The 16,779-nt window shown below is 41.7% G+C and overlaps 1 protein-coding gene across 1 annotated transcript in view; it reads right to left on the bottom strand.

Annotated features, from left to right (window-relative positions):
- LOC137368805 (coiled-coil domain-containing protein 186-like) overlaps positions 1-16,779 on the bottom strand; it is a 320,706-nt gene that overhangs the window by 242,650 nt on the left and 61,277 nt on the right. Inside the window, exon 8 of the mRNA XM_068029009.1 lies at positions 5,378-5,478. Coding sequence (XP_067885110.1) covers positions 5,378-5,478 — 101 coding nt within the window. The remainder of the gene's footprint in view (positions 1-5,377; positions 5,479-16,779) is intronic.

Here is a 16,779-nt window from a genome sequence, read left to right as displayed (position 1 = left end):
GGAAGTCTAGGTTGAAAGTGCTCGAAAGAAGACAGCAAAGAGGACAGTGGCTTTGACAAGGACTGGAAGATCCAACCCATTGCGTTGGGAGGAGTTTGGGACTTTTAACTGCAAAGATACCATTTTGATGAGAACACTGTGTAACATATAAATATGGCGTGGGGTTTTCGAGTGTGTTAATAAGTTAATGGAAAATACCTTTCTCTGTAATTTAATGCATTAGCTACCTAAGGACTGTTTAGTTAATGTTAATTTTTAGTTTAGCTATAGTTATATTAAAAGTCTTAAAACCCGTTAAATCTTGTGTAATTCTTTAAATTGGTCTGGGGAGTTCATATCTCTTGTGTTCAAGATAACAGTTTCAACTGAGGTTATAACACGTGATTTGTAAAGGTTTGGCATGACTTCAACAACTTATATTATAGTGGGCTGAATTTTATTAGCTTGCCACCGTTCCCGACGGCGAGCTTCAAAAAGTGTGTAGCGCATGCACGAGACGTGGGCCGCGGAGCCGGCGAGCTATTTTGCATGGCAGCTCATTAGCATGGAGGGGGCAGAGCGCCTGCCCCGATGACATAGAGGGGACGGCACACCATCCCTGGCAATGGCATCCGGCGCCACCGCGCAGGTGCCAGCGCCATTTTTAAAGGGCTTCAAGCACTTCAGTAACATTTAAATTGTTAAAGTCAAAGAATGTTCAAAAATAAAGTTACACATCTACTTACATTTTCAATTCCCTCTCCCACACTCCCAATGACTAATCAATTCATTAATTGCCCTTTCCACCCAAAAAAAACTTTAATTCAAATCTCGACCTGTGCCCCCCGAATTTTATTAACTTTAACCCTCAACCCCTTCCCACCATCCCCCCCACCAATCGGAAGAGCTTTCCTCACCTCCCGTCCTGAAATTTTCACTCCTCCCCCCTCCCCACCAGTGGTCCGCCTAGGATCTCCGAACGGAGATCCGAAGGTGTGGGAGTTCCGGCAACCAGCTGGAATATCGGCAAGGGATGGCCATTGCTACAAGTAAGTTATTAGTCTTCATTTACATTGAATTAACATATTTAAATAATATCTCTGTCGCCATGCAGCGGGGAGGCCACCACGAGGCCTCACTGTTGCCGGTAAGATGCGGATGGGCCTTCCCGGGGTCGAGGCCCATAGCGGGCCTCTCCCAGAAGTATTTTCTGGGCTCCCCCGCCATGACCCCCGATGTCGGGGGCCTTATAAAATTCAGCCCAGTGCCTTTAACGTAATAAAACATCGCAAGGTGCTTCACAGGACCACTATAAAACAAAATATGGCACCGAGCCACATAATGAGATTTGTGGACCACTAAAATCTTGGTCATAGAGGTAGGTTTTAACAACTGTCCTAAAGGATGAAAGCAAGTTTGAGAGGAGGAGAGGTGTAGGGAGGGAATTCCAGAGCTTCGGGCCTAGACAACTGAAGACTTCTTGTTTTTATATTCAATGTCCCTTTTTACAAAGCCAAGTATTCCTTATACTTTCTTACTTATCAGCTTGCCCTGCCACCTTCAAGGATATGTGAATATGTACTCCAAGTTCCCTCTGGTCTTGCACCCCCCTCAAAATGGTTCCATTTAGATTATATTGCCTTTCATTGTTGTTCCTCCCAAAGTGCATCCCTTCACACCTATTTACATGAAATTGGATTTGCCGTATGTCTGCCCATTTCGCCAGTCTGTCCAAGTCCTCCTGAAGTTTGGCACTATCCTCATTATTTACTACATTACCAAATTTTGTATCATCTGCAAACTTGAAAATTTTACTCCCTATCCAAGTCTAGGTCATTTGTATATAACAAGAAAAGCAATGTTCCTAATATCGATCCCTGGGGGACCTCACTGCATACTTCTTTCCAGTCAGAGAAACATTCATTCACTACTACTCTCTGCCTCCTATCCCTTAGCCAATTATGAATCTGAGTTATCACCATCCATTTAATCCTATGTGCATCTATTTTCCAAATAAGTCTATTTTGAGGAACTTTATGAAATGCCTTTTGAAAGTCCACATATATGTTACTGCATATTCTCTGTTACTTCATTAAAGAACTCAATCAGGTTAATCAGACATGATTTACCTTAACAAATCTATTCTGGCTATCCTTCATTAACACATGCTTCTCCAAGTGAGAATTAAGTTTGTCCTTAACAATGGTCTCTAGTAGTTTTCCTAGCATGTTAGACTGATTGGCCTATATATACCATGTTTACCCTTCTCCCAATTTTTAACAGATGTGTAAAAGTTGCAATCCTCATATCCAAGGAGGATTGAAAGATTGTGATCAGAACTTCTTAATTCTTCATCCTTGCTTCCCTCAGCAACCTAGGATGCATCATATCTGGACCAGGTGACTTGTTAACTTTAGTGATGCCATTCTATACAGGACCTCCTTTCTTTCTATTTGTAAAAGTAAAGGGTCTACACCATGACAGGGTGCTATGATGGATCATCCACAGAAGAAGGAAGTTTCGGTTAGCATAGCTCCCAGCACAGAGATAATCACTATGTTCTGACTGATAAAGTTGCCTCCCAGTGGAATGCTGTCATGCTCCTATGACAAACATTTGTATCTATGCAACCTCTTTCCGCCTTATAAGTCTTCTTTCACCCTTTGACTTTAGCTTTTGGTGCTTTTCTCCCTTTAACTGGACCTGCCTCTGTCCTTCTCTCTGGAACTCCCTTCCTAAAAATCTGCCCCTTTTACTTTCTCTCTTCCTTTAAAAACCTTCTTAAAATCCGTCTTCTTGACCAAGCTTTTGATCTCCCCTCCAATCTCTCCCTCCGTGGTTTCAGGGAATCAAGGGGTATGGTGAGTGGGCAGGAAAGTGGAGTTGAATCCTAAGATCAACCATGTCGTTTTGAATGGCAGAGCAGGCTCGGTGGGCCATAAGGTCTACTCCTGTGCCTATTTCTTCTGTTCTTGTGTTTACGTATTTCTGTTTTGGGATTTTTTTTGCATTAAAGTTGCTATGTAAATGCAGGTTGTTGTTGTTTTCTAACCCAGAAAAAGTTGATTATTTTAAAGCCTTGCAACAACAATATAGTGAGTATAATAGTGTTGTGAATATTGTACTGAACTAGTAACCCAGAACTTGAGCTTAAATGCCAACTTGTGAAATTCAGTTCAATAAATCTGGTAATTTGTGAACTGCCACCCAAAAAAGTAACTATGAAAACTGTCAGAGGTTCAAAATATCCTTTTCCACAAAATGTCCTTGTGGAATATGCCACTTCTCCCACGTCTTGCCCACACTGCGCTAGTTAGTTCTTAATGCTCTCTAAAGTGTCATTGGAAGCAAGTCGTAAAAGCAATGAGGGTGAAATTGTCCTTTGGTGGCAATAGCCAATCAGCAGCCCAGTTTACTTCCCTCATGATAGCCTTTTTGGAAAAAAAATTTGGGTGTGGTGTAAGCCCGGCTCTCCATTCCTACAGCCCATTTTACACTACCACCCAAGACAAGATTCAACTCCAATAATGTCAAGAAGTTGGCAGTGGCCCACCACTACCTTTTCACAGCAACTAGAGATAGGCAATATATAGAACATCACTTACATCGCAAGAATAGATTTTAAAAACTGATATTCTAATTTAAATAGCTTTACCTGATTGTTCAGCTGTATAATGTTAGCATATGCAGCATTAATTTCTCCACATGTTGAGTTTCTAATCTCAACTGGGCAATCAGAGAGAAATTATATACAGTACTGCTAGCCATTTTTCACCAGTAACCCACATCTTATGAAAGTGAAATACTAATTCATCCCACCTCCAATTGGAAGGCCATAGAGTACTTTAAGCACAAGTCAGGTAAAGAGGGCTGAGATTTTCCATTTTTGCAGATTTACTGTGCATCATCTTCATGGTGGAAGCTCAGCCCATCCTTGACGCTGACTGATTTTCTAGGATCAGGTGACTTTAAGTTAGAAACAATGCTGATTGAAAAGTCAGGTGTAAAGGACAGTGCACTGGTGACTCTGTGCCCAATTTTTTGATGATCAACAATAGCATGTGAGGCCCTGCTGATGGCACAGTATATTGGAAAATAAGGCTAGTAAAGTAAGTGCTAACATAATCGCCAGCCTTTCTCTTAAAGGTGCAGAACTGGAAATTTCCCCCATTTTCCAAGGTTGTACCCAGGAATTGGTATCCCTTCTGGTTAATGGATACATTAAGGCTGATACGAAGAGCTCAAATGATCACATGGTTTTCATTTATAACTTTTTGGAAGCCTGCCTGTAAAAGTTGTGTGCTGCTTCCAGTTGACATTTTCCTTCCACCGGGAATGTGATTAAGGCGTTTTCCCTTGTAAACATAGCATTAGTCATTTTCTTTACACACAAATGAACTGCAGATGGCCTTAACTTGATGAACACTGTAGAATGATGCTTAATGCCTTAATGGCCTTCACAGGTACAGGAAGAACCATCCCAATTTAATGTGACTCAATTTGCATAATTTTCATTGGGTGCACTTTCGAACACAGTAATCTCTTCATTTTCACCAACATCCAGTAAGCAAGTTGTTACCTTAGGAGCATCCATTATCCCAAAATTATTTTTTCATATGCTGCCACAACCTATGGCTAACTCTATTAATTCGCTCAGCCACCTCTATACAGGCATTTCAGACATTGTCCCTTCAGAGGGTGTCTCTCTGTATTGAAGACAACCCTTTTTTATTGTATTTCCTGGAACAACGCCTTCAGTGCAGCATCATCAAATGAGCAGATCCAGGCCGTAATTTTATAGCCCCCACACAAGCGGGTTGGTGTCGGTGAGGAGGGGGGGGGGGGCGTAAAATTGAGTGGGAGGCAGGGAGCTGCCGTTCCTGATGCCTTCCCACTTCCGCTGCAATTTTACGAGGGGCAGCAGCAGCGAGAAATGGGCCGCCCATCCCAGGCCAATCAAGCTCCTTAAGTGGCCAATTAAATGCCACTTAAGGACCTCCTCCCGCCGCTGCTGGTATTCTACCTGTGGCGGGCAGGCGGCTCAGCCACCCAGAACTTGTGGGCTTGGGGGTGCCCTCCTGACTGGGCACCCTGTGCCCCATGGAGGACCGCCCCCTGAAGCCCCAACCGCCCCCACTAAAAGAAAGTTCCCCCCGACCCAACCAACCCCCCGCCCCCCCCCCCCGGTTGCCTCGTTTAATTTTAATTAATTAGTCTGAAAAATATATAACATACTAGAAGAAAATAAATTGTGATTAAAAACAAGATTTAATATGACTGGATTTGTTCACTAAAGTAGATCAACAAGTTATCTTTAAAAATATGATGTTATAAAACGATTTGTGTTTCATGTGTAGAATATTAGCTGGAAAAAATAAAACGTTTCCAAAATAGCTACCTTGGTGATTTCCACCTGAGATCTGAAGTGCATACATTCCAGATTTTTTACTTCATTTAGTTTAATCAGCTCTTTCATCTTTAGTTCTTTCTCTTCCAAATCTGTAACAAAAACAATGAAGATATCAAAATGTTTGAAAAACATTTAAGTTGACCACATTCAAAATTGTACTACATGAATTTGCTTCATGTAAATAAAACTAAATACAACATGGACACTGCACATCATTTCCTCATTAAATCTGCCATCTATCAAAAGAGTAAAATGCCTAGACCTTTTAAAACTTCAAGTTTGATTTTCCTCTTACGCATTCTCTGCATGCCTCCAAAGTTCACTCCACTCAAACTTTGACCTGTGCACTCCAAACAGTATGGAAGCCAACCCTCATAGTTACCACCAACAATAGAAGGCATGTAGGCCAACTTAGGATAATAGTTTACAATTACCACACCCACTTGATCCACAAGTTCCAGCCTTCCCTGGGGAATATATGCTACAGGGACTACAGTCAGAAGGACATTCTACTGTACACATTATGGTCTTACCTCCTTATTCAGCACCTCTAGGCAACACACACCATCCTGACTTGGAACTATATCACCGTTCCTTCGCTGTCGCTGGGTCAAAATCCTGGAACTGCCTTCCTAACAGCACTGAAGGTGTACTTACCCAACATGGACTACAGTGGTTCAAGAAGGCAGCTTACCACCACCTTCTCAAGGTCAATTAGGGATGGGCAATAAATGCTAGACAGTCCTAATCAGCGACACTCACATCCCATGAACGAAAAAAAACAAAACAAGGCGACAGAGAAATGGTACGTTTCATAAGTGTTGTATATTGTTGTTAGTGTAGTTTGAGTGTTGTTTACAGATGTCTTGGAGTCTTTGTATGGCTAAATAATAACTTGTTTATTTTATATACATTACTATTTACACTCTCTGTAGGCATGTCCATTAGTACCTCTCATGATGCTTCTAGCTTCTTCCAAGCATAATACCCATAATGACTATGACATCATCACTACAGTGGGACTCGCACTGTCTCAAACATTAACCCTTTCAGACCCTTATACTACATCTCTCCCCCAAGTCTTTGTCCATATATTTTTTTGATATGTGTATATACATTCATTCATTTTGACATTACACACTACCCCATCTTCCCCCAAGTCTCTATCATCACAGATTCAGCCTATCAGGAGGCTTCACAACTCTCCCTGATCGTGTTCTTGTCAGACTCAGAAGATCAGTAATCTTTCTCGAATGTCCTGTTCGACGACTTGACCAATGTTTGTAATATCCTGCTGTCTCTGGGTTTCTTGATCATCATCTGGTTCTTCCAGATATGTGACTGGTTGTTGTGTTTGTGCAATAGGGATAAGGTTTCTCCTGTGAGTACTACATAACATCGCAGATAAAATTCATCTCTCTGGATGACTCTACCTTCACATCCAAAATTTATATCCAAACCTCCTCTCCATTCATTAACATTGGTAGGTTTCTGGCACGCAATCTCATCATAATTGTGAGCTTGTTGGTTCCTGTAAGACTTCTCTCTGTCTCGAACTTTTTTGTAGTCTTGTACGTTTAGCCCCAGAAGTAGTTTTCTGGGTAAAATAGAAAGTTGAGTTTTTAGCTTCCTCCCTATCAACAGCTCTGAAGGTGAAAGTCCACATAACAATGGAGTAGATCGATAATTCAATAGTGCAGTTGGAAGATTTATTTATTTATTTTTATTTAGAGATACCGCACAGAAACAGGCCCTTCGGCCCACCGAGTCTGTGCCGACCATCATCCACCCATTTATACTAATCCTACACTAATTCCATATTCCTACCACATCCCCACCTGTCCCTATATTTCCCTACCTTCATTATTCTTCAACAACGATTTAATAGTTTGTACTCTCTCTGCTCAGGGTAACGAGGGGAACTTGTGAGATGTTCAAATCCCCACTTCATTGCAAATTGTGCGAAGTATTCATTTGAAAACTGTGGTCCACTGTCTGACACAACCTAGTCAGGAATACCATGCACTGCAAAGATCTCCTGTGAAGCTCTAATACACTGATTCTGTTGTTGTTGAGTACAATCTTTTCACTTCAATCCATCTTGAAAAAATAATCGATCACTATGATGTAATATTTTCCATTGTACATAAATAAATCCATTCCGAGATGTCCCATGGTCTGGTTGGAAATTGTATAGTTATCAGAGCTTCCATCTTGTCTGGTCTGGTCTGTGTACCGCACGTACCTGGCAATTCAAGATCATGTTTTCCGTGTCTTTAGATATTCCTGGCCACCAAACAGATGATTGAGTCCATGCTCTGATTTTGTAATTCCCATGTGTCCTTGATGTATTCTGCCAATATATCTGTTTGACGAGAAATCGGAATGACCAGTCTGTCATTCTTCACCAGAAAATCATCTACAATTGTGAAGCGTCTCCTGAATTCGAAGAAAGTTTTAATGATCTTCCCACTAGGATGTTCCTGTGGCCAAAACTTGTGTACAACACTGGTGTATTGGATTATTACCTGAGCCACATAAAAATTGGCATAGGGCAAATAATATTAGAGAAATTAATAGGTGGCTCAAAGACTGGTGTGGTGGAAGTGTTCGTGGGGCACTGGCACCAGTACTGGTGAAAATGGTGGCTGTACCATTGGGACAGTCTACACCTGAGCCTTGCTGGGGCCGGTGTTCTGGCGAGCCACATAACTAAGTAAGTAGAGAGAGTTTTAAACTGAATAGTGGGGGAAATGGATCAAATTTGGAAAGATATGGTAAATCAAGGAGCAGAGACAAGGCAAGAGAGAAAGGTATTAATGAGGGAAATGATAAACAGACTGTGACAGGAAGGGACAGAGCATACAAATCTAAGAGTAAGTCAACAGATAAGGCTAGAGGGTACAAAAATAATAAAAGGATAAAACTAAAAGCTCTGTATCTGAATGCATGTAGCATTCGAAACAAAACAGATGAACTGGGAGCGCAAATAGAAATAAATAAGCACAATCTGATAGCCATTACAGAGACATGGCTGCAGAATGACATAGATTGGGACCTGAATATTGAAGGGTATATGATATTTAGGAAGGACAGGAAGCTAGGTAAAGGTGGTGGGGTAGCTCTGTTAATTAATGATGGTATTAGTGCATTAGAGAGGGATGACTTAAGTTCAGGAGACCAGGATGTAGAGGCAGTTTCGGTAGAGATGAGAAAGCATAAAGGCAAGAAGTCACTTGTGGGAGTGGTGTACAGGCCACCTAACATTAACCACACTGTAGGACGGGGTATAAAGGAAGAAATAATGGCTGCTTGTCAGAAAGGTACAGTGATAATTATATGGGAATTTAATCTACATATAGACTGGTAAAATCAGATGGGCAGAGGTAGCCTAGATGACGAGTACATAGAATGTTTTTGGGATAATTTCTTTGAACAATACATTCTAGAGCCAACCAGAGAGCAGGCTATACTAGACCTGGCAGTGTGCAATAAGATAGGATTAATGACCTCATAGTTAAGGCACCCCTAGGTAGCAGCAATCATAATATGTTGAATTTTACATTCAGTTTGAGGGAGAGAAGAGTGGGTCCAAGACTCATATTTTAAACTTAAATTAAGACAATTATGAGAGCATGAAAGCAGAGCTCGCAAAAGTGAACTGGCAAAGTAGGTTAAGCGATAGGCCAATAGAGATGCAGTGGCAGACACTTAGGGGGATATTTCACAATACACAGAACAGATACATTCCAACAAGAAAGATAAATTCCAAAGGAGGGATCCGCCATCCGTGGTTAACTAAAACAGTTAAAGAAAGCATCAAACTTAAAGAAAAAGCCTATCATGGCGCAAAGATGGGAGGCAGGTCAGAAGATTGGACAGAATATAAAGAACAGCAAAAACTGACTAAAAGATTGATAAGGAAAGTAAATTTAGCATATGAGAGAAAGCTAGCTAGATATATAAAGACAAATAGTAAGAATTTCTATAGATATTTAAAAAAGAAAAGTTTAACAAAGTGAGCATTGGTCCTATAGAAAGTGAGCCTGGGGAATTAATAATGGATAATAAGGAGATGGCAGATGAACTGAACAGATATTTTGCATTGGTCTTCACTATTGAGGATACAAGTAACATCCCAGTATTAGCTGTAAGTCAGAAAATAGAAGGGAGGGAGGGAGGTACTCAAGAAAATTACAATCACCAGGGAAGTAGTACTGAACTAACAGTTGGAGCTGCGGGCTGACAAGTCCCCAGGTCCTGATGGACTTCATCCTAGGATGTTAAAAGAAGTGGCTAGTGAGATAGTTGATGCATTAGTTTTAATTTTCCAAAATTCCCTAGATTCAGGGAAGGTTCCATTAGATTGGAAAATAGCGAATGTAACTCCTTTATTCAAAAAGGGAGGGAGACAGAAAGCAGGAAACTACAGGCTTAACATCTTAGCTTATCATCTGTCTTAAGGAAAATGTTAGAAGCTATTATTAAAGACGTCATAGCAGGGCATTTAGCAAAATTCAAGGTAATTCGAGTCAACATGGTTTTGTGAAAGGGAAATCATGTGCTGTGGATAAAGGTGAACCAGGGGATGTATTGTACTTGGATTTCCAGAAGGCATTTGATAAGGTGCCACATCGAAGGTTATTGCAGAAAATAAAAGCTTATGGTGTAGGGGGTTAACATATTGCATGGATAGAAGATTGGCTAGCGAACAGGAAACAGAGAGTAGGCATGAATGGGCCATTTTCTGGTTGGCAAGATGTAATGAGTGGTGTACCACAGGGATTTGTGCTGGGGCCTCAAATTTTTACCATTTATATTGTTACAACCAGATGAGAAAGGTGTCTAGGGGTCTTTTACTGTCTTCGCCTGGTCTTATTATAACAGGGTTTACTTTTAAACTCACTGTGTTTTGAGCTCCCCCTTTGGTGAATCCTTGTTCACCATTTTCCAATTATAAGGCAAAGAAATGAGCATAAACCAGCATTCATGGGTTTAAAGAAGAAAAGTGAAATTGATTAAACCTTAAACAAACTCTAATACAGTTAACGGCTACAGATCTACGACGTGCCCACACTAGCATGCACACGCGATACACACACATGCAAATAGAGACAGAAAAGAGAAGAAAAATAAAATGGAGAGGTTTGAGGCAATATCAGAAGAGTTTCTTGTTTACTGTGCTTCGAGCTCACTGTAGTCCTTTTGTAAGTAGTCTTGCTTTTTGTTGGGGCCCAGTATTCTTCTTAAACCTTGTTCACTGTAGGAGACTTTTCTCTCTTGGCGTTCATGTGTCTTCAATGGTTCCCGAAGCTGGTAAGAGCGAAATGAGAGCTGACAGGAGAGAGGTGCTCTCAGTTCAGGAGAAAACAGCTTTCTGGGTTCAAATTCCTTGTTGGAAGTTCAAATTCAAAAAACTCCAACAGTCAGCCAGTCATCTGACCAAACTGGTCTGATCACGTCTATTTGTGTATTCGGCCATCTTAGTAGCTAACCTGGAATGCTTCAACGTCTGGTAATCAAAAGTCCATTGCGCATTAAATTGGAGCAGGGAATAGCTCCTTTGTCCTTTGAAGTACTTGTCTGTTGATATGCCCATGTCTCTCTCCAGTCAAAGTCTCCAATTGTTTTTTAAAGCAAGTTCTTTCTTCACCAACAATTGTTTAAAATCAATGTTCATGTAGCAAAATTAATTTTCCTCATTCTTGGCAGGTTGGGGCTTGCCTGGCACCAGACTAATACCTGGAATGGGCGGGCTGTCTTATGAAGAAAGATTGGACAGGCTAGGCTTGTATCCGCTGGAATTTAGAAGAGTAAGAGGTGACTTGGTTGAAACATATAAGATCCTGAGGGGTCTTGACAGGGTGGATGTGGAAAGGATGTTTCCCCTTGTGGGAGAATCTAGAACTAGGGGTCACTGTTTAAAAATAAGGGGTCGCCCATTTAAGACAGAGATGAGGAGAAATATTTTCCCTCAGAGGGTCGTGAGTCTTTGAAATTCTCTTCCTCAAAAGGCAGTGGAAGCAGAGTCTTTGAATATTTTTAAGGTCGAGGTAGATATATTCGCGATAAGCAAGGGGATGGAAGGTTATCGGGGGTAGGTGGCAATATGGAGTAATCAGTTCAGCCATAAATGTATTGAATGGCAGAGTAGGCTTGAAGGGCCGAGTGGGTTACTCCTGCTTCTAACTTGTATGTTCGTATCCGAATACATTCCCTTTTGAGTGTGACAAATTTCTTGAAGTTTCTCTGTACTTGACGGCCATTGCGACACTGTAAATTGTGAATACGCCCTATCCCTTCAACAAAGTTAAAAGCCTGTTGTGTAGGATAGTCAACAGTTGCTCTTGACAATGCATCAGTGGGAGTTTGCATCTTTCCCTGAACATATACCATCTCGTAGGTATATCTCATCAACCTCAATCGAAATCTCTGAATTCTCAGAGGCATCCTTGCAATTTCCTTCTCATCCAGTAAGGAAATCAAGGGTTTGTGGTCTGTCTCAGTAACCACTTTCAGGCCAATAATGTAATCAGAAAACTTCTCACAAGCCCATGTGACTGCAAGTGCCACTCTTTTTCAATGAGAGCATACCTTGTCTCTGTATCAGACAAAGCTTTAGATGTATAATAGATCGGTCTTCAACATCCATTTGGCTGTTCTTGAAAGAGGACTGCCCCTCACCCTGTAGATGCAATTATAGTTGGTAATGAAGGGTTGTAATACGTTAATATCTCTGGCAAGATTAGCATTTCCTTAATTCTTCAAAATGCATATTCCAACACCACACTTGATCCTTTTTCAAGAGTTGTTTTAATGGTTCTGTTACTTGTGCCAAATTGGATAAACATTTTGCCAACTGATTCTCCATTCCAAGGAATCTTTAGAGATGTCTGACTGAAGTTGGGATTGGGAATTTACTAATGACTCTTGTCTTTTGCGGGTCTGCTATTATGCCCTTGTAACTTACAATATGTTCCAAGAAACGAATAGATGTTTTTGAAAATTCACATTTATCATTAAGCGTCAGCCCTTCTTCTTGAAGATGACTTAAAACTGCTTTTACTCTCTGGTCATATTCTTCCCCATGGACCAGAATGTCATCCATGTGACATATCACACCTTTGAGGCCTTACAGAATGGTGGACATGGTCCTTTGGAAGAATTCAGGTGGAAATGTTATGCTGAATGGTAAATGATTGAAGCAAAATCTTCTGAATGGTGTGATAAATGTTGTAAGTAATCTTGACTTTCTGTCTAATGGAACCTGCCAAAAACTGCTATTCGCATTGAGCTTAGTGGACATTATGCTTTTGGATAGCTTGCCAGGCTTTTGTCCACCAAAGACATAGGATGAATTTCCCTCGCTACGGCTTTGTTAAGCTGCGTTAAGTCCACACAGGTACAAAGAGTACTATTTGGTTTCGGAACTGGAACCATTGGTGAAGACCATTCTGTTGGTTTTGTGACAGGAGAAATTACTCCCATTCTGCTCATGTCTTCCAGCTAATTTTATACTTGGTTCATCAGAGGATGTGGTATCTTTCTTGGTGTGAAGATACATATGGATCTGGCATCTTCTCTTAATGTTATGTTTTACTCAGTCTTCAGTCTGCTCGAAAGTGACTGTTGGACTCTGGCTGTTTGATTTCTTCCACCTTTTTGATTAACTGTAGATCTAAGCACGCTTTTCTGTTTAACAGAGAAAATTCATGTTTTTTTTTAGAACATACAGCGTTTCCATTATCTGTTTTCTCCTATATTGAAGTGTAGCTTACAGTTTTCCCTCGACTTTCAGTTCAATCCCTCCTGGACTGTCTAACTGAGTGTCAGTGGGTTGTAAGCAATGTGTCAACAACCATGGCCCTTGGTCTGACAGAACTGTGACACTTGCACCTGTGTCCAATTTGAAGTTAGTAATATGTCCATCGATATAAATGTCTGCCGTCCAGAATGCCTGATTGGGGTCATTAATTTCCCCTAGGAATTCTCTTGGTTTGTCTTTCAATGGATGTTGTTCCACTTCGTTCACAGTTCTATGTGTGAAGGCTTTCTGCTTGGCATTTTTGTGAGAAGAGGTTTTGCTCTGGCACATCTTTCCGAAATGGCCTGTCTTATTACAATTAAAGCATTCAGCTTTCTTAGCACGTCTATGGGTCTTTCTGGCTCTGCAATGCTGGCAGGGTTTCATGACGTCTTGCACCTTCCTCCCCTGAGTACACCTTATCTGTAGGCTGCTTTTCCATCCAGGGCTTCAGGAACTGTATTGTCATCAGATTCTTTCTGATCCAAGGCTTCTCTTCAGCCTGCAGGATGGCTCTATTTTGTCTTCTGACCTCTGCCTATCACACAATCTGAATCGCTTTCTCCAGAGTGAGGTCAGCTTTTGACTGTATGAGATCTGATAAAGACTTGTCAGCTATTCCCAGTACTATTCGGTCCTGATCAACGCAGACCTCAGTTCTCCATTGTCACATCCCTCAGCCAATCTGTACAAATCATTAATGAAAGCATCCAACAATTTGTCCAGCCTCTGGACTCTTTTATTAAACTTTGCTCTTACCAGGATCTTATTACTTCTTAAATTATTTATCGAAGGCTTGTTACATATCATCAAACTTGTCTGAAGCCTCATTTATACCTTGCCTTACGATTATGCCATCCACAATTGCACCCATGCAGCACAGTAGAGCATTAACTTGCTCAGCCTCAGATCTGGTGTGCAGCTGAGAAGCTATTCTAAATCTTAGAAATCTTTTTCTCCACATCGACCAATTCTGTATTTGATTGGGTTCTTCTGTATTCTGGAAGCTTTCAGGCATTACGTATTTCAAATCCATCTTTTCCTAACTCTTTAGGATTTCTCTTTCTTTGAAGAAATTTTCTTTGCTTTAATGGAGGTGTTCCCGCTCTTTTCTGGAATTCCCACATTTTTCTGAGGTTTCCTGCTCTTTACAGGTGTTCCCATGCTTTTTCTCCATGGTCTGCTCAAGTAATGGCCATCGACTCTGGATTCATCCTCACAAGGGGTCGCCTTTTTCTCCCCCATCTTGCCTGCCCAGTGCGCCGTTAAACAATAAATGCACCCTTTCCAAAAGGTTTCTCACCCGATCCCCGACCGTCGTTTGGTACTGTGACTTGCAGCCCAATTGTTTGACCAGATTTCTGCTCGCAAACCACCGCGCTTCTGTGGTGGGGCCTGAATGCCTGCACGGCTGACTCACCGACTGTCCATGTTTTCCTTCGGCTATGGAGCAGCTTTGGAGCTTTTTGCAGTCTCCCTTCGAGATCTGCCGTCTTCTTGGCTCTACTGTGCGAGGTGAGGTCTTTGAATAATTTCTGGGTGTTTTCACCATTGCCACCATGTTGTATATTGTTGTTAGCATAGTTTGAGAATTTAGAGATGTCTTGGAGTCTTTGTATGGCTAAATAGTAACTCGTTTATTTTACATACATAACTATTTACACTCTCATTAAACCTGTCCAGCTAACATTTCTCATGATGCTTCTAGCTTCTTCCAAGCCTAATACCCATGTGACTATTACATCATCATCACTATAGTGGAGGGGCTACTCTCACTCTCTCAAACATTAACCCTTTCAGACCCTTATAGTACAATAAGCCTTGCAGACCCAAATCTATGCCAACTGTCTGTGCTTACTTGGAAGCACATTCGCCACAAAACACACTAACTAGACCTAGCTGGTAGTGCAAAGCTCCACTAGGCAAACTGTGCCAACCCCCACAACACAGCTGTGGGTGAAATATCTGTGGAATACAATCAGAATAGACGCACAAATTCTGCTTGCAACTTTGGAAATAGCAGGCAGTCTGGAACCCATCTCTGGAATCCCATAACTCACTGAGGCACCTCTCCCTCAAGAAAGTCAAAGGATGGACTCAAGTTCACAACCCCACTGGTAGTGCACAAAAGACAACCATACAGATTCTTGGCATAATTATAAGGCCCCTAACAATCCTCAGCCCAGCCAAATTTAATAAAGTACCATCAAGTCTTCGTCACTCCAAGTGTGCTGCTTCTGACATGTGTACAAAAAACTGACTTCCTTAGCAGACCAATTCTTTAAGTCCCAAGTGAGAAATTGGACAGAGACATCATAAAAATTGTATTTTTAAGACAGTAATCTAAACAGTGAATAGAGAAACTAACAGAGCAAGGTTATCACAGGACATTGTGTCAAAACAAAATACTTGCCTGCTGTGGTATTACTTTAAGGGGTCTATCTAAAGGGCTGTCCATCACCAGACAGAATGTGGTGTACAGACTCATGTGACCTCTAGGCAGTTGTTGGAAGCAGCTACATGGCTGAATTTTTCCAGCTCGCTGCCGATCTCGCTTCAAAAACAGTGCAACGCATGCGCGGGATGTGCACTGCTGAGCCACCATGTTATTTAGCGCGGTGGCTCATTTACATGGAGGGGGCGGAACGCCTCCTTCTGATAATGTAGAGGGGGCGGGCATGCCATCCCCAGCAATGGCGTCCGGTGCCACCGCACAGGCACTGGCATCAGTTTTAAAGGGCTTCAAGCCCTTCAGGGTCATTTAAATTTTTAAAGGTCCCGGTCTGCAAAAAATAAAAGTAAAATTTTATTCGCACTTTGAATCCCCTCTCCCACCCTCCAATAAGTAATCAATCTAATCAATCAATCAAATTGCCCTCTCCCCCCAAAAACATCTTTTATTCCGATCCCGAACTTTCCCTCCTGAACTTCACAAACTTTGACCCTCAACCCCTTCCCACCATCCCCACAACCAATCAGTAGCAAATGTTTTCCCCTCTCCCCCCTCCCCACCCTGAAAACTTTACTCCTCCCCTCTCCCCACCAGTGTTCTGCCTCAGATCTCCAAATAGAGATCCGAAGGTGCGGGAGTTCCGGCAACCGGCCAGAATATAGGCGTGGGATGGCAGTCAGGACGAGGTACGTGATTATGCATTAATAAACTTTTATTTAAATATTTGAATTAAAGATCCGTCGCTGAGTGGCGGGGGGCCGCCACGAGGCTTCACCACCGGCGGTAATTTGGGGCGGAGTCTTCCCGGTGTCGAGGCCCATGGCAAGCTTCTCCCGAAGGTAATTTCCAGGCGCCCCTGCCACAACCCCCGACATTGGGGGCCTGGTAAGATCCAGCTCACAGAGATAAGATGTGCTATTCTACCTTCTGGTACTGCTGTACATAAATTAGCATCTTCCATAAAAGAACCCAGCTTTTAGATTCACCAATCTTGGCTGTGTAATTGGTGTGTTAGTGTCAAGACAGAGAAACACAACATTGCTTGAAGCATTGTAATACATTTGGATTTTCATAGTTTAATGCTTCTGATATTTTAAAACAATGACCTATTTTTAAGAAAAAATCAGAACTTTG

This window comes from Heterodontus francisci, chromosome 4 (assembly GCF_036365525.1).
Source record: "Heterodontus francisci isolate sHetFra1 chromosome 4, sHetFra1.hap1, whole genome shotgun sequence".
Taxonomy (NCBI): domain Eukaryota; kingdom Metazoa; phylum Chordata; class Chondrichthyes; order Heterodontiformes; family Heterodontidae; genus Heterodontus; species Heterodontus francisci.
This window is presented reverse-complemented; position numbering and strand designations above follow the sequence as displayed.